This window comes from Artemia sp. Qi Xiang Cuo, chromosome 17 (assembly GCF_049724085.1).
Source record: "Artemia sp. Qi Xiang Cuo chromosome 17, ASM4972408v1, whole genome shotgun sequence".
Taxonomy (NCBI): Eukaryota; Metazoa; Arthropoda; class Branchiopoda; order Anostraca; family Artemiidae; genus Artemia; species Artemia sp. Qi Xiang Cuo.
This window is the reverse complement of record NC_142810.1, coordinates 34,921,261-34,947,594: the sequence shown is the minus strand read 5'-3', so window position 1 is coordinate 34,947,594 and position 26,334 is coordinate 34,921,261. Positions and strand designations below refer to the sequence as shown.

The following is a 26,334-nucleotide window of genomic DNA, read 5'->3' as shown; positions in this document are numbered from 1 at the left end:
AAAATAGAATCAGACACACAAACAGAGAAAGACAGACACTTTAGACATTCAAACAAAAAAAGACAAATACTTGGACTTGCAAACACCAACCTAGACATGCAAACAAATAGAGTCAGACACACAAACAGAGACACAAACAGAGAAGGACAGACACTTTAGGCATTCAAACCAACAAAGACAAATTCTTGAACTTGCAAACACCAACCCAGACATGCAAACAAATGGAATCAAACACCCAAACAGAGAAAGTCAGACACTTTAGACATTCAAACCAACAAAGAAAAATTCTTGGGCTTGCAAACATCAACCCAGACATGCCAACAACTAGAATACAACACACGAACAGAGAAACACAGTCACTTTAGGCATTCAAACAAACAAAACAAATTCGTGGACTTGCAAACATCACCCCAGACATGCAAACAAATAGAATCAGACACACAAACAGAGAAAGACAGACACTTTAGACATTCAAACCAACAAAGACAAATTCTTGGACTTGCAAACACCAACTCAGACACGCAAACAAATAGAATCAGACACACAAACAGAGAAAGACAGACACTTTAGACATTCAAACCAAAAAAGACAAATTTTTGGACTTGCAAACATCAACCCAGACATGCAAACAAATAGAATCAGACACGCAAACAGAGAAAGACAGACACTTTAGACATTCAAACCTACAAAGACAAATTCTTGGAGTTGCAAACACCAACCCAGACATGCAAACAAATAGAATCAGACACACAAACAGAGAGAGACAGACACTTTAGACATTCAAACCAAAAAAGACAAATACTTTGACTTGCAAACACCAACCCATACATGCAAACAAATAGAATCAGACACACAAACAGAGAAAGGCAGACACTTTAGACATTCAAACCAACAAAGACAAATACTTGGACTTGCAAACACCAACCCAGACATGCAAACAAATAGGATCAGAAACACAAACAGAGAAAGACAGACACTTTAGACATTCAAACCAACAATGACAAATTCTTGGACTTGCAAACACCAACCCAGGAATGTAACCAAATAGAATTAGACACATAAACAGAGAAAGGCAGACACTTTTGACATTCAAACCAACAAAGACAAACAGTTGGACTTGCAAACACCAACCCAGACATGCAAACACATAGAATCAGACACAAAAACAGAGAAAGACAGACACTTTAGACATTCAAACCAACAAATACAAATTCTTGGGATTGCAAACACCAACCCAGACATGCAAACAAATAGAATCAGACACACAAACAGAGAATGACAGACACTTTAGGCATTCAAACCAACAGAGACAAATAGTTGAACTTGCAAACACCAACCCAGACATGCAAACAAATAGAATCAGACACACAAACAGAGAAAGACAGACACTTTAGACATTCAAACCAACAAAGACAAATTCTTGGACTTGCAAACACCAACCCTGACATGCAAACAAATAGAATCAGACACAGAAACAGAGAAAGACAGACACTTTAGACATTCAAACAAACAAAGACAAATTCTTGGACTTGCAATCCCCAACCCTGACATGCCAACAAATAGAATCAGACACGCAAACAGAGAAAGACAGACACTTTAGTTATTCAAACCAACAAAGACAAAATCTTGGACTTTCAAACACCAACCCAGACATGTAAACAAATAGAATCAGACATACAAACAGAGAAAGACAGAAACTTTAGACATTAAAACCATCAAAGACAAATGCTTGGGCTTGCAAACACCATCCCAGACATGCAAACAAATAGAATCAGACACACAAACAGAGAAGGACAGACACTTTAGTAATTCAAACCAACAAAGACAAATACTTGGACTTGCAAACACCAGCCCAGACACGCAAACAAGTAGAATCAGACACACAAACAGAGAAAGACAGAAACTTTAGACATTCAAACCATCAAAGACAAATTCTTGGACATTGAAACACCAACCCTGACATGCAAACAAATAGAATCAGACACGCAAACAGATAATGAAAGACAATTTAGACATTCAAACCAACAAAGAAAAATACTTGGACTTGCAAACACCAACCCAGACATGCAAACAAATAGAATCAGACACACAAACAGAGAAAGACAGATACTTTAGACACTCAAACCAACAAAGAAGAGTTCTTGGACTTGCAAACACCAACCCAGACATGCAAACAAAGCGAATAAGACACACAAACAGAGAATGACAGACACTTTAGACATTCAAATCAACAAAGACAAATACTTGGACTTGCAAACACCAACCCAGACATGGAAACAAATAGAATCAGACACACAAACAGAGAAAGACAGACACATAAGACATTCAAACCAAAAAAGACAAATTCTTGGACTTGCAAGCACCAGCCCAGACACGCAAACAAATAGAATCAGACACACAAACATAGAAAGACATAAACTTTAGATATTCAAACCAACAATGACAAATTCTTGGACATGGAAACACCAACCCAGACATGCAAACAAATAGAATCAGACACACAAACAGAGAATGACAGACATTTTAGACATTCAAACCAACAAAGACAAATTCTTGTACTTGCAAACACCAACCCAGACGTGAAAACAAATAGAATAAGACATTCAAACAGAGAGACAGTTACTTTAGATATACAAACGGACAAAGACAAATAGTTGGACTTGCAAATACAAACACAGATCTGTAAAAAAATAGAAGCAGCCACACAAACAGAGAAAGACAGGCACTTTAGATATACAAACCAACAAAGACAAATTCTTGGACTTGCAAACACCAACCCGGACATGCAAACAAATAGAATCAGACACACAAACAGAGAAAGACAGGCACTTTAGATATACAAACAAACAAAGACAAATACTTGGACTTGCAAACACCAACTCGGACATGCAAACTAATAGAATCAGACACACAAACAGAGAAAGACAGACACTTTAGATGTACAAACCAACAAAGAAAAATACTTGGACTGGCAAACACCAACCCAGACATGCAAGCAGATAGAATCAGACATGCAAACAGAGAAAGACAGGCACTTTAGACATAAAAACCAACAAAAACAAATTCTTGGACTTGGAAACACCAACCCAGACATGTAAACAAATTGATTCAAACGTATTTTAAAAAATGTGGGGGCCCGGGGGCACTTGGGGGTTCGGGGGGCATTTGGGGGCCCGGGGGCCATTGTGGTATCGGGGGGGGGGGTCCTTTGGGGGCCCTCGGGGATAGGGCCCTTTGGGTAGGGGGGCCCTTTGGGGTTGGGGTAGGGGACATCACAACACTGTTCAAATGGAACTTGCGTATTATAAAGACCACAGAGTTTCACCCCAAATCATCTTCTAAATCATCTTCTAAAATCATCTTTTAAAATGCCTCAAACTGTTTCGCCCAAATCATCTTTTAAAATATCTCGAACGGTTTCGCCCAAATAATCGCCTAAAAGTAATTTCTGCGTGTTCCTTTTGTTTTGGCATCCCTGCGCTGTCACATTTGAAATTCATAGGAAACCCTTTCCCGCGTTAATCTCTTCATCTCTAAGATGTTCCTACCTACATTATTAGGGTTTCGATAGAATATTAATTTATCTCTCTGACTTAAAGATCAGTGAAGCCACATTTAAAAAAGGATTTTTCTATCTCTTTAGACTCCCGCATAATTCCAAGATAACAAGTGATGTCATTTCTAATTCCTGACACTAAAGATCAATGAAGCCATATTTAAAAATAGAATATTAATTTTTCTCTCTGACCTAAAGACCGTTTATACCTCAGACCAAATCAAAGAAGCCATATCCCTAAGATCAAAGAAGCCATATTTGTTTTTTAATTCCCCTTGAGTCCTAGATCAATACATTCCCCACCGATTATGTAAATCACCCCAGTGTCAATACACCTGGACAAAAAAACAACAAATCAATTGACCTTGACCCCACTAGACTCGATCGATAATCCTTGAATAAATTATAGCCCGTCAGCGTCGGACTCAATTGTAGATGGCAGCACATGTGTACTCGTCGGAGCTCATGATAGGTTACTACTCATGTTTACATATGATTTATTTGAGTACCGAAAATGGTAAGTAACGATACCGTTGGCACCAGTACTTTAGGTTTGTTTGGTACCATTATCAGCGATGTGCTGCTCCAACTTTAGATGCAAAATAACCCGGATACCAAAGAATCTAGTTAATTTTGTTTTATCGACATTACACTAAGATTATACTTCAATTTTAGCAATGACAATCCAGTCAAGACAGTCCAGACAAATAGCAAATGACATTCGGCAAAATGACATTCCAGCTGGTAAAGAAAATATTTTTGGGTTAGAGATTAGTCAGCACCTGAATAAAAAAGTTATAAATTTAATTTCTTCTTTCTAGCATAGATTTCGATTAGCTGAAGATTATGCCTCCTTAAGCTTAATTTTAATTCTTGCTCGTTAATTTTTGTCATAGTATTTATCATTATTATCAATTCTTACCTTAAAAAGTTGCACACCAAAAATTCCAAAAATTAAGAAGAAAGTGCAACAAATTAAAACAATGTTTCCTATAGGCTTCAATGACGAAAGAAGTGTCTGCACAACAAGTTTTAAGCCAGGTGCTCGGTTGATGACCCTAAGTGGACGAAGAGCACGGAGAAGCCGGAAAACCTGCAAAAAAAATAAAATAAAAAAAATACTAATTTAGATCTCATATATACTTTACAGTCTTTTCACTTAGTACATATCTTTTGAGTGGTTTTTTTTTTTTTAAAAACATGAAAAGATAATTGCCTTTGTGAAATTGCCTTTGTGTGGGGATTAATGTCAAGACATATCCAGGAGGAAAAGAAAATTCCATAAATTTTTATCCTAGGGGTGGAGCGTATAGGTTTGAAAAGAGGTTATTTGTGATAGAAGTTTTGCTTTTTAATTTTAATGCTAGGAAATAATGATGCTTCTTCCAGTAGGAAAACAGTGGAAGAAGGGGGGCTTTTTAAAATTAAGTATTTTCTTCATTATGACTTTGTCACGTGAAGTCGGCCAAGTGTCGTGTCAGCGAAGGCAGATTTTTAATCGTTGAGCTGGTTGTTTCCTGAAAAAAAAAATTAAAAAGTCAAATACTCCTAATTTTCTTGAGCCTACTATTGTTCTTCAAGGAATACAAAAGATTTTTGAATGCACTCTTTTTTTTTATAATTTGTGTCTTATATCATTGTCAAATACTTATAAAAATAGCTGTTTGTTGAGAAACACTCAAAATATCAGGCTTTTTTCTTTTTTTCTGTTTTTATTTGCAGGCATTGCGGCTATCCCAAGATTCTCAACCAGTGTGCTTGTCCTTTATGAGTCAAGGATTTACCCGATTTTTACTTCTTATACAAAGGCTGACTGTCACCTTTATTAGAAAACTATTTTTATTTGCTCAAAGGGGTCATAGTCCTCTTCCTAATAGAAGTCAAGATCTAAGGTTAAAAAAATCTAGATTATAAATTGCTATTCATGAATCGTTATCTTCAATATATCAAAAACAGCACTATCCCCTATCCCTTCCAAACTGGAACATTTCTATGACTGCGAACCCCATAGGCAAGTTTGAGGTTATTTAATTCCTTTAAGAATTCTACTATTTTCTTTCTTAATAGCTATTCAGACCTAGATTCAGATCTCTTCTTAGCTGCGGAAAATTTTAGAATATAAACACCCTCCATATCTGAATTGAGTCCATGGGTTCCTTAGCATGGCCTCTCCTCTAGATGTTTGATGGTGCAGTTCTTCGATGTCTTTTGCACATATGAGTTCTGTTTTTAGACTACCCACCTCCTACACGGAGTTTGATACGGGTTGCACAGATTATCATTTCGAGTGCCGTGTTCAACACGGCCTTGGGTCTTTTCAGAATCTCTGTTCAACCATGCTGTTCTGGTGCGTTACAATTTTGAAGAATCCGTGTTCAACACGCTTGGAACTCATAAGATGGAAAGCCTTTAAAGTTTGGTTCAGTTAAACACGGAGAACCTGAAAACGATTTTTGTCAAACCCGATCAAAACCCACTTCAAACCCGGTGCCTGAAAACACAACTATAGTATCTTGGAAATCCGTTTTTACTTTGACCTTCTCGCATCAGGCTGTTTAACATACTTATGAATCAGATAAGAAAATAGAGCCTTGTTTTTCAAGACCCACACACCCAACACGGAGCTCGACACGGGATGTGCAGATTATCGTTTTTAGTACCGTGTTCAACAAGGTGAATGTCTTCTCAGAACCCGTGTTCAACCAAGTTATTCTAGCGCATTACAATTTTGAAGAATGCGTGTCCAACACGCTTGGAATCCGTAAGATGAAAACAATTTAAAGTTTTGACGAGTTGAAAACGGAGAATCTGAAAACGAATTTTATCGAATTTGCTCAAAACACGGTTCAAACCCGGTGCCTGAAAACACATTTTAGGGTGTCTCGTGACTCAGCCCCTTTTCGGAAGTGTCACAATTTTTGTGATTTCTTTTTTAACATCCTTTATACAATATTTATGTTTAGGTGACTTGAATATTTTCTGACTGTTTGTCCCCCATCCCTCTCCAAGAAAGAGGCATGAAGAACATAGAATAGTAATGACAGCTATGAGACTTTTAACAAAAACTTTTTGAAAGCTATGAAAGTTCTAACACTCCCTAGTAATTCAGACGTATAAAAAATGTTATAGAGTCTTTGAAATTTGTGGGAAAAATACATAGATGCCTCAGTAGTTACTAGAGTTTGTTTCAATTCAGTAGTTAGTTTTCTGTAGAATTGAATTCCTCAGATATGAGTGTTTTGTTTATTTGCTTATTTGTTTTGACATGTGTTTGTGTTCCTGGTTAGATGTTCCTCCTTTCCCTTTAATTTTCTTTTTTTTTTGTGCTTCTCTTATAGCTGTTTTGGATTTGTAGAAAGTCCAAATAAATTATCTTTTTTTTTGTTATCACTATCTAAAAAACGATCTAGTAGCCCTTAAAAGAAAATAATTATATATTCTGTTAATAGTTTTCCCTTGTGTCTATATATAAACTCCATAATAAAGGCTTAGTCATAGAAACTTTTATTGAAAACCTCCTAGAAAAGGAGAATTGACGGATGTCTCTCAAATCACGTGTCAAAAAGAAATTGCGTATCGGTTATATTTTTGTCAAACAGTTCGTGGTAACGAACTGTAAGTAAGGAGCGACCCGGCTAAATGGTAACCGAAACTCTAAAAAACGGAATTTTGATACCAATAGATACACCAAAAGAATCAGATTTTAATTCTAATTTCAAATATATAAGTTTCATCAAGTTTATTCTTACCCATCAAAAGTTCAGTGCCTGAGAAAATTTGGCTAATTTTCAAAAAAAGGGGGAAAGACCCCCTTAAAGCTATAGAACCTTAATGAAAATCACACCATCATATTCAGCGTATTAGAGAGCCCTACTGTAGAGGTTTCAAGCTCCTATATACAAAAATGTGGAATTTTCCATTTTTTGCCAGAAGAAAGATCACGGATGCGTCTTTATTTTATTTTTTTTCCCCAGGGGTAATCGTATTGACCCAGTGGTCCTAGAATATCGTGGGAGGGCTCAATGGAACGGAAATTAAAAGTCCTAGTGCCCTTTTTAAGTGACCGAAAAATGGAGGGCAACTAGGCCCCCTCCCACGCTCATTTTTTCTCAAAGTCACCCAATTAAAATTTTGAGATAGCCATTTTGTTCAGCATAGTCGAAAATCTAATAAATATGTCATTTAGGATGACTTAATCCCCCACAGTTCCCAGGGGAAGGGCTGCAAATTTGCCCATTGCTTACATATTGTATTGGTTATTGGGAAGTATACAGACATTTTCAGGAAGGATTTTTTTGGGGTGGGGGGGGGGGCTGGAGGGGGGGGTTACTCGGGTGAATCTTTACGTGGAGGATGTTTCTGTGGGGTAAGGGACATTTCTATGCAGGGGGCGCCGGATTTACAAGCATTATTTAAAAAACGATCAGAAATTAAATTAAAAAAAAAACACAAGATTTTCAACTGAAAGTAAGAAGCAGCATTAGAACTTAAAACGAACAGAAATTATTACGTATATGAGGGGGTTCTCCCCCAAGTCAATACCTCGCTCTTTACGCTACAGATTTTTTTTTAGTACTTTCAAAAGAGCTATCTATTCTAATTAAACGGCCTTTGTGATTCAGGGGTTTATGAATAATTTTTTTTAACTTTTAACGTAAAGAGCGTGGTATTGACTAAGGGGAGGACCCCCTCATATACGTAATAATATATACGTAATAAAAAAAAACATAAAAAAAACAAGCGATACGGCTCAATAGTAATCGAAACTTTTAAAAACGAAATTTTGATGTCAATAAATGTATCAAAAGAATGGGCTTATAATGCTGATTCTAAATATATGAATTTTATTAAGTTTAGTATTACTCATCAAAGACTACGAGTCTGAGAAAATTTACCTGATTTTTTAAAGAGGGGGGAAACATCCCCTACAAGCGAAAGAATTTTAATGAAAATCGCACCGTCAGATTCAGCGTATCAGTAAACCCTATTACATAGGTTTCAAGCTCATATCTGCAAAAATATGCAACTTTGTATTTTTTGCCAGAAGAAAAATATACGAATACGTATACTTACGTAAGTTTGTTACGTAAGTTAATTTGTAAATTACGTCAGAACCAAATTCAGAGACAGCCATTTAGCAAAAGAAAAGTAAAATTTTTATGCAAATTTTGTTTACTTATTCAATGACGGTGAGCCAAAATTAAAGCTGCACTAACTAAAACACGATCAGAAATTAAATAAAAAAAAAAGTTTTTTAAACCGAAAGTAAGGAGCGACATTAAAACTTAAAACGAACAGAAATTATTCCGTATATGAAAGGGGCTGGCCCCTCCTCAACACCTCGCTCTTTACGCTAAAGTTTGACTCTGTCTCACAACTTTGTTTTTTAAAACAATAAAAAAATTTAGCGTAAAGAGCGAGGCGTTGACGAGGGGACAGCCCCTTTCATATACGGAATAAATTCTGTTCGTTTTAAGTTTTAATGTCGCTCCTTACTTTCAGTTTAAAAAACTTGTTTTTTTTATTTAATTAAGAAAAGCAACGGTTCAATAAAGGATATTTTAGTCTGAAGACTCTCTAGATTATGTGTTTAACATATAAAAGTAATGATGATATTTCGAAATTCTTGTTAACGAATTATTCTGGTGGATAGTCCGTCTGTATTAATTCAAAATTGGTATTTACAAGACAAATATTGCAGAGGAGAGAAAAAACACTTGAGAATGCCTTTGACTGTTAATAATTTACGAGCTTCTTGCTCTTTTCATCAAGGTTGGCCTTTCAAGATCTTATACACGATCATAATAGTTGTGATATCAGAAATTATGCGGGAATTTTCTACAGGGTAAAGGGGTCAAAAGGTAAAGGCAAATTATAGGAAAAATAAACAAAACTCTAGGAATGTTCGGAAAGATTCCAAGATTTATGGGAGAGGCCGTGGGTTAACAGCTACCCCCCCCCCCCTTCTCTGCATAAACAGTCAATAAAACACCATTTTCAACAATTTCAGGCTTAAAAAAGAAACAAATCTGGCTTTTCAGCAAAAGATCACATCTCGATGTATGCGAAGAACCAAATACGGTGTTATGAAAGAAATTGGATCAACAGGCTCGGTGCTATCAGTTTAGTAAGTTAGATCACAGTACTCCTATTTCACAGAACGAATTTCACATAACACCTTTTGAACAATCACTTCCTTTACAGGGATAGTCTTTCTTTACATATGTGTTGTGTTAATTTTCATTGTATAGAGTAATGTGTAAACTATCCTTCTATCCTATTTTATTTTTGTACTAGAATCCAAAGATAAATTTGGATTAAAACAGCAACTTCTTTCTAATAACTTCCGTTTCTGTATTATTTATTAATAAAATTAATTAAAGGAAGGATGAGACTCACTTTGAATTTAAATACTTTTTGGTCGTGGTACAGTTTTGCCTCGAAACTCTTTAATAGAACAAACTTTCACTATTTAAATGCGAAATAAACTACTTCAATTTGCTCAAGTCTAATTAAAACTGTATTCTTGTAAATTATCTACTGTGTAGTGTAAATGCATTTCCGAGGGAACTTCAGACCATCGTTCCGTAAATTAAATGTAAAATTAGATCCTTCAACTTGCTTTTTTTTTTCTTTTTTTGTCTTGCATTACAATTTAAATTCATTTATCTGAAAATTTAAGGACAAATAAACAGTAACAGTGAAAGTTCTTTTAAATTAATAGACACTGAATAAGACTCACGCGTGAATATTTTAAAAGTTGGCACACTATAATGCATGTTATGAAACTAAAGTCGAGGTTTTTTAAACTTGGCAAGGTTTTTGTTTTTGATAAGAATTGCACATGGTTGTATCGTTTGACGTAGACATTTTTTAGGAGCCAATCATGTACTTATGGAAGGTTGTTCAATATAAAATAACTTGATTTGTGGTTGGGATTTGAATAAAAGGAATTTGTGTATTAATTTGGAACTTTCAGAGAGTGCTTAAAGGGAAAGTCAATTCACCAAAAGGAAATATGTACATGCTCAGGCTGGGGTTGAGTTGCACGGGAGTTGAGTTGCACGGAGGGTTGAGTTGAGCGAAGGTTCAGTTAAAGGGGGTACAGTTAAACGGGGGTTAAGTTAAATGGGGTCGAGTTGCACGAGGGTTCAGTAGCACGAGGGTTCAGTAGCACGGGGGTTCAGTTGTACGGGGTTTCGGTTATACAGGGGTTCAGTTACATGGGGGGTTCAGTTAAAGGGGGTATATTTAAATGGTGTTGAGTTGCACGGGAGTTGAGTTGCACGAGGGTTCAGTTGCACGGGGGTTCAGTTACACGCGGGTTCAGTTACACGGGGTTTAGTTAAATGTGATTGAGTTGCATGGGGGGTTGAGTTGCACGAGGGTTCAGTTAAAGGGGGTTCAGTTGCACGGGGGTTTGAATAATTTTTACGGGGTTTGAGAGACTCTGTTGCCTGATTCCGTGTGGTTTTAGTTTACTTGGTGCCCATTAAAAAAACGATAGAAATAGTCATTTCTTTCAAAAATCTTTTCCGATGTAACTAAAAGGCATCTGTCTTTGTAATTAGAGAAATTCTCCCTTTTGGAAAAACGGGCATCGCGGTTGAGTTGCACGAGGGTTCAGTTAAAGGGGGTACAGTTACACGGGGGTTTAGTTAAATGGGGTCGAGTTGCACGAGGGTTCAGTAGCACGAGGGTTCAGTAGCACGGGGGCTCAGTTGTACGAGGTTTCGGTTATACAAGGGTTCAGTCACATGGGGGGTTCAGTTAAAGGGGGTATAGTTAAATGGGGTTGAGTTGCAGGGGAGTTGAGTTGCACGAGGGTTCAGTTGCACGGGGGTTCAGTTACACGCGGGTTCAGTTACACGGGGTTTAGTTAAATGTGATTGAGTTGTATGGGGGGCTGAGTTGCACGAGGGTTCAGTTAAAGGGGGTTCAGTTGCACGGGGGTTTGATTTTTTTTTACGGGGTTTGAGAGACTCTGTTGCCTGATTCCGTGTGGTTTTAGTTTACTTGGTGCCCATTAAAAAAACGATAGAAATAGTTATTTCTTTCAAAAATCTTTTCCGATGTAACTAAAAGGCATCTGTCTTTGTAATTAGAGAAATGCTCCCTTTTGGAAAAACGGGCATCGCGGTTGAGTTGCGCGAGCGTTCAATTAAAGGGGGTACAGTTACACGGGGGTTTAGTTAAATGGGGTCGAGGTGCACGAGGGTTCAGTAGCACGAGGGTTCAGTAGCACGGGGGTTCAGTTGTACGGGGTTTCGGTTATACAAGGGTTCAGTTACATGGGGGGTTCAGTTAAAGGGGGTATAGTTAAATGAGGCTGAGTTGCACGGGAGTTGAGTTGCACAAGGGTTCAGTTGCACGGGGGTTCAGTTACACGCGGGTTCAGTTACACGGGGTTTAGTTAAATGTGATTGAGTTGCATGGGGGGTTGAGTTGCACGAGGGTTTAGTTGAAGGGGGTTCAGTTGCACGGGGGTTTGGGTCATTTTTACGGGGTTTGAGAGACTCTGTTGCCTGATTCCGTGTGGTTTTAGTTTACTTGGTGCCCAAAAAAAAAACGATAGAAATAGTTATTTCTTTCAAAAATCTTTTCCGATGTAACTAAAAGGTATCTGTCTTTGTAATTAGAGAAATGCTCCCTTTTGGAAAAACGGGCATCGCAAGCTTGTGTTATCTTAGAGATTGATGCGTAACTCGAGACATCTTGGTAAAGTTTTAAATAGAGGCTGTTTCCAAAAAGATTTAGGATTCATTAACTTTAGTGTTGCCAGTCAAAAGCTATGAGTTTGAGAAAATTGCCTGATTATCGAAAAATGAAGAAACCCCTTCCAAAAGTCGACAGGAATGGGATTGTCTTGAGGGGGGGGAATTTTCCATGGAAGAGGTGGAGGGTATTTTTACGTGAAAACAACTTCAACCGTCCCCAGCCCCCCGCGATCAGAAATTAAATTATAAAAAAAGTTTCTTCAACTGAAAGTAAGGAGCAACATCAAAACTTAAAAACAGACAGAAAATAGAGGCTGTTTCCAAAAGATTTAGGATTCATTAACTTTAGTGTTGCCAGTCAAAAGCTATGAGTTTGAGAAAATTGCCTGATTATCAAAAAATGAAGAAACACCTTCCAAAAGTCGACAGGAATGGAATTGTCTTGAGGGGGGAATTTTCCATGGAAGATGTGGAGGGTATTTTTACATTAAAACAACTTCAACCATTCTCAACTACCCTCGAGCAGAAATTAAATTATAAAAAAAGTTTCTTCAACTGAAAGTAGGGAGAAACGTCAAAACATAAAATCGGACAGAAAATAGAGGCTGTTTCCAAAAGATTTAGAATTCATTAACTTTAGTGTTGCCAGTCAAAAGCTATGAGTTTGAGAAAATTGCCTGAGTATCGAAAAATGAAGAAACGCCCTCCAAAAGTGGACAGGAATGGGATTGTCTTGAAGGGGGAATTTTCCATGGAGGAGGTGGAGGGTATTTTTACATGAAAACACCTTCAACCGTGCCCAGCCTCCCGCTATCAGAAATTAACTTAGAAGGAAGTTTTTTCAACTGAAAGTAAGAAGCAACATCAAAATTAAAAACGGACAGAAAATAGAGGCTGTTTCCAAAAGATATAGGATTCATTAACTTTAGTGTTGCCAGTCAAAAGCTATGAGTTTGAGAAAATTGCCTGATAATCGAAAAATGAAGAAACACCTTCCAAAAGTCGACAGGAATGGGATTGTCTTGAGGGAGGAATTTTCCATGGAAGAGGTAGAGGGTATTTTTACGTGAAAACAACTTCAACCGTGCCCAGCCCCCCGTGATCAGAAATTAAATTATAAAAAAGTTCCTTCAACTGAAAGTAAGGAGCAACATCAAAACTTAAAAACGGACAGAAAATAGAGGCTGTTTCCAAAAGATTTAGGATTCATTAACTTTAGTGTTGCCAGTCAAAAGGTATGAGTTTGAGAAAATTGCCTGATTATCAAAAAATGAAGAAACACCTTCCAAAAGTCGACAGGAATGGGATTGTCTTTAGGGGGGAATTTTCCATGGAAGAGGTGGAGAGTATTTTTACGTGAAAACAACTTCTACCGTGCACAGCCCACTGCGATCAGAAATTAAATTATAAAAAAACTTTCTTCAATTGAAAGTAACGAGCAACATCAAAACTTAAAAAACCTACCAAAAGTTGACAGGAGTGGGATTGTATTGAGGGGGAATTTTCCATGGAAGAGGTGGAGGGTATTTTTACGTGAAAACAACTTCAACCGTGCCCAGCCCCCCGCGATTAGAAATTAAATTATAAAAAAAAGTTTCTTCAACTGAAAGTAAGGAGCAACATCAAAACTTAAAAACGGACAGAAAATAGAGGCTGTTTCCAAAAGATTTAGGATTCATGAACATTTTCAACTTTTTTTTTTTTTTTTACATATCTGAAAATGTCAAAATATGCTTACGGGTCTAACAATTGTGCTCTATGATTGGTCAGAGACACGATGTGGCTTTCTCACTGGTATTCTATGACCGGTTATCGACACTAGCTAGTCTATTGCATGTATTAAATCAGTAGTTTTTACGCAGTGGGACGATAAACACATAAGTCATATCTTTAAAAAAAAGAAGTGAAGATGGAACATTTTAATAGAGTGTGTTCACATAACAAGGTTATTGTAGCATTGAATACCGACAAGGAGAAGTATTTAAACTATGAAACAAGTACAAGTAGTAGCACTATTGGAAATGTATGCATGCATTGTCATGACAGTAAGGAATTAAATTTATTTGGAATACCAAAAAAATTGAACTCTTATGTTGGTGGTTATGCGAGATTGAGGTCTCGAGAGATGATTGCACTCAAAGAGAATGCCAACATAAAAATAATCGTTGATGATAGAGGACAACTCCTTGCTACTTCTGCAGGTAACGCATTACCTAAGGATACACTCAATCATCAGCTTTCGGGTATTATCATTCAACGGAAGGCTAATAAAAGAAAGGCTTACTCTGCTACTAATATCGTAAACCATATCTTGTTTACGTGCCGAAACTGTTACCTGTGTAAAAATAATGTGTTAATAGACCCATGAAATTGCCAGAAAAATAAAAATGGCATTGTCAAAAAATATCACTACGGAATATAAAGAAGAAACGATGAAAAACAAAGCACCAGCAAACGTTACTGGCATTGATCAAACAGTCAATGAATCAAATAATACAAAAGACGAAAAGCAAATTGAGCCTGTTCATGAGACACCAGTAAAAATTGTATATGATTCAAAATGGAATAATGATTATTCTACTGATTACGAACTAAGAGAAGACAATAGCTACAATATCAAGAGAGAACCTGGTGGACTATTTTATGGAACAGATTCAAAATGTCCAAAGATAATCATTTATATTAATAATGTATCATAATATATTTTTGTATTAATATTCTACATAGCATTATTTCATTAAAAATATTACATTGTTAGGTGTTCATTATTTTTTAGAGTAAGCTAGCATATCAAGCGTTTTTAATGTCCATTAAAACATCAGAGATGTAAGAAAAGGAATTTGCGTACATCTATTGTCAGACACACTATTTCCGTAAAATCTGAGCTATTAAGGGTTTTTGACCGTAAACTCTAGTTTTTTGTAAGAAAATTATGGAAAATACAATTCTCTGGTTCAAATGTGAAACTTAAGTCTATTTTTGGATCGAAAAATAAAACTATTTCCTTAAAATCTGAGCTAATAAGGGTATTTTGATCGTAAACTCTAGTTTCTTTTAAGAAAATTATGGAAAATACAATTCTCTAGTTCAAATGTGAAACTTAAGTCCAGTTTTGGATACTCCTTTCCTTTCTTTCCAGTCAAGCCTTTCTTTTATTAGCCTTCCGTTGAATGCTAATACCCGAAAGCTGATGATTGGATGTATCCGTAGGTAATGTGTTACCTGCAGCAGTAGCAAGGAGTTGTCCTCTATCATCAACAATTATCTTTATGTTAGTATTCTCTTTGAGTGAAATCATCTCTGGAGATCTTAATCTCGCATAACCACCATCATAACAGTTTTCGGTATTCCAAAAAAATATAATTCCTTGCTGTCATGACAATGCATGCATACATTTCCAATAGTGCTACCACTTGTACTTGTTTCATAGTTTAAATACTTCTCCTTGTCGGCATTCAATGCTACAATAACCATGTTATGTGAACACACTCTATTAAAATGTTCCATCTTCACTTCTTTTTTTTAAGATATGACTTATGTGTTTATCGTTCCACTGCGTAAAAAATACTGATTTAATACATGCAATAGACTAGGTAGTGTCCATAACCGGTCACAGAATACCAGTGGGAAAGCCACATCGTGTCTCTGACCATTCATAGAGCACAATTGTTAGAACCGTAAGCATATTTTGACATTTTAAGATATGTACAAAAAGAAAAAAAAAAATAAAGTTGAAAATGTTAATGAATCCTAAAACTTTTGGAAACAGCCTCTATTTTCCGTCCGTTTTTAAGTTTTGATGTTGCTCCTTACTTTCAGTTGAATAAACTTTTTTTTTATAATTTAATTTCTGATCGCGGGGGGCTGGGTACGGTTGAAGTTGTTTTCACATAAAAATACCCTCCACCTCTTCCATGGAAAATCCCCCCCCAAGACAATCCCAGTCCTGTCGACTTTTGGTAGGTTTTTTAAGTTTTGATGTTGCTCCTTACTTTCAGTTGAATAAACTTTTTTTATAACCGGGCACGGTTGAAGTTGTTTTCACGTAAAAATACCCTCCACCTCTTCCATGGAAAATTCCCCCCTCAAGACAATCCAAGTCCTGTCGACTTTTGGAGGGTGTTACTTCATTTTTCGATAATTAGGAAATGTTTTCAAACTCATAGCTTTTGACTGGCAACACTAAAGTTAATGAATCCTAAATCTTTTGGAAACAGCCTCTATTTTCTGTCCGTTTTTAAGTTTTGATGTTGCTCCTTACTTTCAGTTGAAGGAACTTTTTTTATAATTTATTTTCTGATCACGGGGGGCTGGGCACGGTTGAAGTTGTTTTCACGTAAAAATAGCCTCCACCTCTTCCGTGGAAAATTCCTCCCTCAAGACAATCCCATTATTGTCGACTTTTGGAAGGTGTTTCTTCATTTTTCGATAATCAGGCAATTTTCTCAAACTCATAGCTTTTGACTGGCAACACTAAAGTTAATGAATCCTAAATCTTTTGGAAACAGCCTCTATTTTCTGTTCGTTTTTAAGTTTTGATGTTGCTCCTTACTTTTAGTTGAAGAAACTTTTTTTATAATTTAATTTCTGATCCCGGGGGGCTGGGCACGGTTGAAGTTGTTTTTATGTAAAAAATACCCTCCAGCTCTTCAATGGAAAATTCCCCCCTCAAGACAATACCATTCCCGTCGACTTTTGGAAGGTGTTTCTTCATTTTTTGATAATCAGACAATTTTCTCAAACTCATAGCTTTTGACTGACAACAGTAAAGTTAATGAATCCTAAATCTTTTTGGAAACAGCCTCTATTTTCTGTCCGTTTTTAAGTTTTGATGTTGCTCCTTACTTTCAGTTGAAGAAACTTTTTTTATAATTTAATTTCTGATCGCAGGGGGCTGGGCACGGTTGAAGTTGTTTTCACGTAAAAATACCCTCCACCTCTTCCATGGAAAAATTCCCCCTTCAAGACAATCCCATTCCTGTCCACTTTTGAAGGGTGTTTCTCCATTTTTCGATAATCAAGCAATTTTCTCAAGCTCATAGCTTTTGACTGGGAACACTAAAGTTAATGAATCCTAAATATTTTGGAAACAGCCTCTATTTTCTGTCCGTTTTTAAGTTTTAATGTTGCTCCTTACTTTCAGTTGAAGAAACTTTTTTCATAATTTAATTTCTGATCGCGGGGGGCTGGGCAAGGTTGAAGTTGTTTTCATGTAAAAATACCCTCCACCTCTTCCATGGAAAATTCCCCCCTCAAGACAATCCCATTCCTGTCGACTTTTGGAAGGTGTTTCTTCATTTTTCGATAATCAGACAATTTGCTCAAACTCATATCTTTTGACTGAGAACACTAAATCTAATGAATCCTAAATCTTTTGGAAACAACCTCTAGTTTCTGTCCGGTTTTAGGTTTTGATGTTGCTCCTTACTTTCAATTGAAGAAACTTTTTTTATAATTTAATTCGTGATTGCGGGGGGGCTGGGCACGGTTGAAGTTGTTTTCATGTAAAAATACCCTCCACCTCTTCCATGGAAATTCCCCCCCTCAAGACAATCCCATTCCTGTCGACTTTTGGAAGGTGTTTCTTCATTTTTCAATAATCAGGCAATTTTCTCAAACTCATAGCTTTTGACTGGCAACACTAAAGTTAATGAATCCTAAATCTTCTTGGAAACAGCCTCTATTAAAAACTTTACCAAGATGTCTCGAGTTACGCATTAATCTCTAAGATAACACAAGCTTGCGATGCCCGTTTTTCCAAAAGGGAGCATTTCTCTAATTACAAAGACAGATGTCTTTTAGTTACATCGGAAAAGATTTTTGAAAGAAATAACTATTTCTATCGTTTTTTTAATGGGCACCAAGTAAACTAAAACCACACGGAATCAGGCAACAGAGTCTCTCAAACCCCGTAAAAATGACTCAAACCCCCGTCCAACTGAACCCTCTTTAACTGAACCCTCGTGTAACTCAACTCCCCGTGCAACTGGAAGGTGTTTCTTCATTTTTCGATAATCAGGTAATTTTCTCAAACTCATAGCTTTTGACTGGCAACACTAAAGTTAATGAATCCTAAATATTTTTGGAGACCGCCTCTATTAAAAATTTTACCAAGATGTCTCGAGTTACGCATTAATCTCTAAGATAACACAAGCTTGCGATGCCCGTTTTTCCACAAGGGAGCATTTCTCTAATTACAAAGACAGATGCCTTTTAGTTACATCGGAAAATATTTTTGAAAGAAATAACTATTTCTATCGTTTTTTTAATGGGCACCAAGTAAACTAAAACCACACGGAATCAGGCAACAGAGTCTCTCAAACCCCGTAAAAATGACTCAAACCCCCGTGCAACTGAACAACCTTTAACTGAACCCTCGTGCAACTCAACCCCCCATGCAACTCAATCACATTTAACTAAACCCCGTGTAACTGAACCCGCGTGTAACTGAACCCCCGTGCAACTGAACCCTCGTGATACTGAACCCTCGTGCAACTCAACCCCATTTAACTAAACCCCCGTGTAACTGAACCCCCTTGAACTGAACCTTCGTGCAACTCAACCCTCCGTGCAACTCAACTCCCGTGCAACTCAACCCCAGCCTGAGCTTGCACATATTTCCTTTTGGTGAATTGACTTTCCCTTTAAGCACTCTCTGAAAGTTCCAAATTAATACACATATTCCTTTTATTCAAATCCCAACCACAAATCAAGTTATTGTATATTGAACAACCTTCCATAAGTACATGATCGGCTCCTAAAAAATGTCTACGTCAAACGATACAACCATGTGCAGTTCTTATCAAAAACAAAAACCTTGCCAAGTTTAAAAAACCTCGACTTTAGTTTCATAACATGCATTATAGTGTGCCAACTTTTAAAATATTCACGCGTGAGTTTAATGACACAACCATGGGTTTTTCTTGCGCAATTCCAATGTATATTTTCTTGTAGGTTTTCAATCTATTACACTTTTGACCATATTCTTGTAGGTTTTCCTGTAGGTTCCGTGGTGCTTATTAGCACATTACTTATATATATATATATATATATATATATATATATATATATATATATATATATATATATATATATATATATATATATATATATATATTTAAACTCAGAATTTTTTTTTCTTCATGTGTTCAAAGAAAAACCTTAATATTTCAATCCCACCAAAAATAAGATTCTTCATTCCCTATAGTGCTAAATATTAACCATCAATAAATTGACAACAATAAAAGGATTCTGAAGTAGCAAAAAAAAACTGGAATATGCAGACCTTTAATATAGATAGCTCTTACCCTCAATATGTTAAAAATTTTCGGACTGGCAGATGAAAATAAGGCTAATATAAAATCAATCCAAGAGATTAGGACCAGAATCCCATCCATTTTGTTCCACATTGATGAAATGTAATTGCTGAAACCCCAAGCAACAACTGAAATAAAAGAGTTTATAAAAAACACACAAAAACCGACTAGACTGAAAAATCTTATATTCCCTAAATACGGTGCTTCAGAAGTCTTTTCCCCCTTTTCCTGGAGATATTAAGTGCTTATAGTTTTTATCCACATGATCTGGAAAAAACTTAAAATACAAGAAAGGGCAACAGTAATCTCACCCTATCTCAAAGGGACGATCTATGAATAGGTATAAAATTATATTTTTGAAACATCATGGGAGGAAGTCTTAGCAAGAAGGTCTTCAGAAAATGAAGAGTTAATTTCATAAAACGTGCTTCTGCTAATTTTTTTGCTACAAAAATACTTTTTAGAATCTGATCAAAATCATCAAACCTCAAAATTATCACATTGAGAAAACTTCATAAATAAACTTGAACTAAAAAATGGAGAATTAAAAACGAAACATCAATGAAAAAAATTGGTCAGTCTTGTTTTTAGAAACTTAAATTTTTATTTGTTCTTTTCTTCTATCAATTGGTGGAATGATATGTCATTGAAAAAGTGATATCATTCTATCAATTGTGCTAATAAATATAAAAAATGAAAGATAAACAATATAGAAAAGCCCATGCTAGGCCCAGTTATACTTATATACAGCAAGGGATGAGGAAAAACAGAAAGGCAATACTTGTTAATCATAAAACAATAAAATTATAAAAGAGGAAAAAACAAATACAACACAAAATAATTTTTACTAAGATGTCGCAAAAAGTGACACTTTCAATGCCAATTAAACAGATTACTACTCGCACTGTTTTTCGATTTATGCTTAAAGTGGAAGAAAAAATAAAACTAGTAAAGCTTCTGAATTAAGACAGTGAAATTTGAAAAAAGCTTTCCAATATAAACACTGATAAATATCCGAAAATGTTGAGTTCACACCATTAAGCCTTTATCCACCAAAGAAAAATAAATAGAAAATGAAACTATATTGAACATTTCAAAACATACTAGAAAAGAGCCTAGAAAATGAGAAACACACAAACGCTATGAAAAGAAAAGAAAGAATAAAATAAACTCAAACTTGATACACTATAGTTTTTTTCTTCTTTTCGCCAAATTTGAATATGTCAATCACAAACAAGTATAATAACCCGTCTGTACCTGTTATGATGGGAAACGCGCCTCTTTATATCAAATATGTAAACAAAAAGTTATAATTTTTCAAAAAATAGATTTCAGAGAGGATCTGAACCCCTCCCGGCCCCTTCATGAGTGATGCTATTGATGAAATATATTAGTAAAAAAATAGGGGTGTTAAAACATTCAAAATTAGGATTTCTTTTCATGGCTGAGAAAGCAACGAAATGAAAGTCTCCTCACTTTTTGTTTCAAAGAATGAAAGCGAGCTATTTCCAGAAAACCATTTGCTAGTTCATTACCAAAGGCAAAAACTGAAATAATCCTTAGAGAATTGGAAGTATTCGATTTCACAAGAAAAAATGAAGAAATATAGAGCGTTTGGTCAGGAGATGTTATCCAGAGATGATGCTTATTGAGAATGTTGTCTGTCCATAAAAATGTGAAAAAGGGGGAGTGTAAACCTTGAGATGTTACTAAATCTTTTCCGAGAACGGTAATTTACGCCATCTTAATGGTAAATGAGAAGGAGCGAAAATTGAGACAGAATGGTCGGTTCATGGTTTGTATGCAGATGCATAATTTGACAGCGAGAGGAGTAGTATGCAGACATATGCAAATTCATACAAACTATCTAGGATATTTCCCAAGTTATTGAAACCTGCAGACCTAGGCCCGTTACTAAGTGAATGAATAAATGCTAAAATACATTATCCCACAAGACAATCTATTTCCCAAGAGACATTAATTGACAGTTTAAAAATGTATTTTCCAAGACTATTACTCTGAAAGGCTGTGTGTAGCCATAATGAACAGACAATGATCGGTCATCCTCAATCAAACATTAGAGGGCGTTCCCCTTGTCTGAGGTAGTAAGTATTAAGATTCCTAGGATAAATTTACGTTTTTGGCTGTTTTTCCGGCATTGTCGAACAAAATATTTTTTAAGATATGGAAATATAAAAATATGCTAACATGTGAACCAGTGGATCCTGATACCCGACCTGATGCATAGAATTATGGCTAATCGACTATTTCGAATGAATGTTCAAGTTTTGCCTAAAATTGAAGTTGCAATCCAAAATGTTAGCTCTTTAGCAAATAAAAAAAAACATACAGATTCTCCTAGAATTTAGACTTGATAAAACTGTGTTACTTATTAAAACAAAAATAATCAGTTTATATAATTCAAATATAAGTAAAACGAGTGGAAATGAAGTCATATAACAATTCAAACCTATAGAAACAGAAATTACCATGAATTAATAAATGAAGCTTAAAACCCGCAGAAATTAAAATGATTAATCAAGTCAAACTCCAAACGAAGAGATTACTATTGATAAATAAATAAATATTAAAATGAATAACCAAGTTAAAATTAAAATTCAAAAAAGTTACAGTGGAGGAATAAACTAAATCTAAAATGATAATCACATCATACTTTAGAAAGCAAAAAGTTATCACAGACAAAAATTGGCTCCCTTAACGGCTCTCTTAAATGCCTCAAAAAGTACAGGTTTCATTTTTGCTTTACTGAAAACCGGTAAATTTCTCTAGACTAGCGAGTTAGGTTGATCATGAATATCAGGGACGTCATTTTTGCGGAAAAGGTCAGAGGCTATGTTCCTCTCAATATCTGATCAATTTCTCGAAGTAGGGTCAATTTCCCCAAAAACGGGTAGAAATAAGGTTGACTCTCCACATCTAACGGAAATAATTTTGTTTCAAGCTACCCCTCAAAGAAATTTGAGATAACTTTTCTAGTGACAGCTCTAAGTCCCCAAAAAGGGATTTTTGGTCGAAGAGCCTAGCATTAAGGCGCTTACAATTACTTTACCTTCTTCATTATAGTCAAATGATTTGTAACTACCTTTGCATCACCTAATAGAAAACTTTATTTCTGGTCAACTGAGTATTCCCTTTCATCCTATTTTCTTCTTATATAAAAGTGAAAAAAAAAATCGTTCTTCATATAAGAATGGCAACCGACCCCTCAACCCTCCACCCTCTGTGAAAAAGTTTAATTATCACTTAACTATATTTAATTTCTCTCCGTATGAGAGAAGGGCTATCCCCTTCCCTCTTAACCATCTGCCCCTTACATTAAAGTTATAATTTTTCTTCCAATGTTTTCTTCCCATTCTAGAATGACGTGAAAGTACTTTTTTTTAATACATGAAAATCAGAAAAGCTCTTTGACCTGCATTTGCTTTAAACAATAAAATGTTCTATTCAAATGTTTTAAAATGTAATGGATGAATAAAACGCTTGTAATTACCCATTAATTCATTAAAGCACTATGACACTTTAATGTATTAACTTAAGTAGAAGGAGCGCAATATCTCCAGCAACTGACTTGTTAGTTATGGCAACTGAGCCCCGCTCTATTGTTGATGAGAAGCAGTACCTCTAAGCATGTGATATAATTACATTGTTCAATTTTTTTGATGAAATCTAGTTATGTTATTTAGAATTATTGAGAATATAAATTAAGAACAAAATTTTCTGTCCATCAGAAACGGCTAAATTTTTTCGTAGCAATTCGTGTGAACAAGCAATATAAAATGTCTGCACATAAAAGTTCTGCTTAAAGCTGCACAACTTACCTTTAAAAACACATTCAGCAGTGAACACAGCAGTAAAAATATCATTAGAAATAGTTAGGAAATATCTTTCAGCAGATTTAGGGGGAATGTTTGGTCTCTCCATAGCAAGGGCAACACAATTTAAGGCAATAAAAAATAGTATCACATGATCAAACCACTTCTCTGCTACAAGCCATGCGCACCATCTACGAAAACTGAAAAAGTAAAAAAAACATTAAAAATCAGCGAAAAAAAAACACTTCTGCTTACTTTGAGCTGTAAATCTGACAAAAAGTCGTGGAATAATTTACATTCCAGTTTGAGTGAGTTTTCTGTATTTATTATTGATGTTAATTTTGGAACCTTCATTAAACACAAAAAAAAGAATGTACACTCAGCTGTCAAATAGCAGCGTATTTTTTTTTTATAAACAAGCTTCTCACACTCCCCCCCTGCCAACTGTGAAAACGATCACACGCAAGCATTTATGCATTATTCCCCAATAGAGAAAATTTATATAAATATATTTTCAATATTGTAGCCCCCCCCTCCCCCAAATGAAATCAAGAAAAAAGAACCTGAAGTAAAACCCATTCATGTAAAAGGGTATAAAAAGATATTCTTTCAAACAAAATTTAGTATAATTTTCATTAAATCGCTAAGGACCTTACCGTATTATCATGTTTCAGGTTTTTGACCTGTGAATTATTGATAAAATGTTCCCTCACTTCGTCGGATAAGCATTTTAAGTAGTTTTGTTGGCAACTCATTACAAAAGACACTTCAACAATAAAGCGCAGTTTGTCAAAATAAGAATAATGAATGAAATGCTCAAAGTAATCAAAGCCCAGAAGAACCACAAAGCTCCTGATAATGACGGTATCTCCCAAGAACTAAATAAGCGGTGAATGGAGTTCACTGTCATCAAGGCCGTATCCAGAGGGGGGGGGGGGGGAAGGGGGGGTTTAACCCCCTCCCCCCTGAAATGTTTGTTTGACTCGTAAAAACGTAACAAAAATGGATATAAACAAATTTTGTATGCGTTTTTTGAGGTTTGTTTTGTGTAGCCCCCCCCCCCCGAAAAAAATCTTTGAGTAAAACCCTCTCCAGAAAAAAAAATCCTGGGTATGGCCTTGACTGCAAATACAATTCTATGGCATCATCATAGAAGTTTGCAGCACTAACATACTCCTATAGGACTTGAAAACATCAGTCATTTCCCCTAAACTTAGAAAACCGGCAAAACCAATTACATATATTACTTTCGAGTACGTCAAGCATAAACTACAACAAAATAGTTTTAGGTGGTCACTGAACAGCCTTAGAGATATAAGGGAAAAAAGCACCCGGGAAAACCAGGCTGTCTGCCAAACAAGTAGAAAACACGTTGATGATATCTTTGCACTTCACCTTATTAACTAGTTAATTGATTCTAATTATTGTAGGTATCATGGCTGTCTTCGCATAACTTTTTGGTCAGACTCTTTGGGGAAAACACAGCAATCGAGGGAGTGAAAGTTCATTTGTCTGAAATCCTTATGGCATATATTAGTGTAGGCCAAAGAGTGTGAGGCTGCGGCAAAGACAATGAAGAATTTTGGCTAAGTTTAAAAAATATAGCTTCTGACTGTTTAACTATTGACTGTTCTCTCTGACTGTTTAACTATTGTACAAATTAGGTAATTAAGCATCCAGAAGTTCAGATTGGTCAAAACCTTTTCCTTACAAGCCATGACTATGCTGATAATGATCGTATTCTTTTTGACCCACAGAAAGCAAAAGCAATGCTTAATATTCTTGTTATATGAGCATGTTTTATTGAATTCAAACGTCAACAAAGGGATGCAGGGGCGGACCCAGGATTCTTTTTAGAGGGGGGAAATACATTGATTCAATACACTTGTGTTAGGATAAAGTTTAATTAACGCAACTGTGAGTTAATTAATTAAATTACACTAATTTAGACTACGTTGGGGGGGGGGGAGCCCCCTCGCCCCCTCTGGATCCGCCACTGAAGGGAGGACAAAATTTATGACAACCAACAACTTATATCTTTGGTCAGTAGCTGTAAGGCAGCTGGACTTTTTGCTGGTTAATAACTTCACATACCTTGTTTCCCAGCTTTATATTGTTGGATCGTCAGAATTTAATATCTAGCCCAGAATATAAAATACACAGAAAATGTTTTTTTCGGCTTCGCAAACCACCACGAAGTAGGCTTCCTTACGGAAACCAGAATCCACCTGTCTTTGGTCTAGACAACATTCGTTTATGGCTAAGAGACCTGGCCCACAAAAAATCAGCACAATAATGCATCAAAGGCCTTAAAAAAATTGGCTAATCATTTGCTCAAGATAAATCTATTTGATCTATACTTGATATTGAAATATAGGAAATTGTGTATTGTATGGACGTTGGTCGTTCTAAAGTCAGCAGTCACACTAAGTAAAATAGATAAGCCATGTCTTGGAGTCTAGGTCTGATACCTGTTCTGTAAACATCTGGTGAAAAGGATGTAAATTGTGTTTGGGTCTCGTGTTATGGATATACATAGCCATGAAGGGATTTTAATCGTATTTTTAATGATGGAAAATTTATGATATAGTCACACCATTGATGATACCGTTGTTCAGTTAGGTGTAGAAAATGAAACAAGTATTGCTACGCTATTAGTACCCTAAAAGGAATTTTCAGCAAGGTTAAAAAAATTCCAGGAGGTAGGGACTATGCATTTGAAATTTGTGAGCGAGTTCAGTTCATATATCATCAGCTATTAGAAGAAAACGCAAACCTCCTGCGCAACGAGAATGTTAATCTCCAAAATATAATCAAATTACAGCAAGAATTGGAAAATAAAGTGTGAAAACCCCCCGTGTTTGTACAATGCAAAAATCTTTTAGATGAGCTTGTCATATCCGGGAAGACGG

At 35.9% G+C, this 26,334-nt stretch overlaps 1 protein-coding gene across 1 annotated transcript in view; it reads right to left on the bottom strand.

Annotated features, from left to right (window-relative positions):
* LOC148942136 (voltage-dependent T-type calcium channel subunit alpha-1H-like) overlaps positions 1 to 26,334 on the bottom strand; it is a 386,818-nt gene that overhangs the window by 63,901 nt on the left and 296,583 nt on the right. Inside the window, exons 17-19 of the mRNA XM_089103241.1 lie at positions 23,429 to 23,622; positions 19,581 to 19,717; positions 4,479 to 4,649 (exon numbers count right to left, since the gene is read on the bottom strand). Of these exons, the coding sequence (XP_088959367.1) occupies positions 4,479 to 4,649; positions 19,581 to 19,717; positions 23,429 to 23,622 (502 nt within the window). The remainder of the gene's footprint in view (positions 1 to 4,478; positions 4,650 to 19,580; positions 19,718 to 23,428; positions 23,623 to 26,334) is intronic.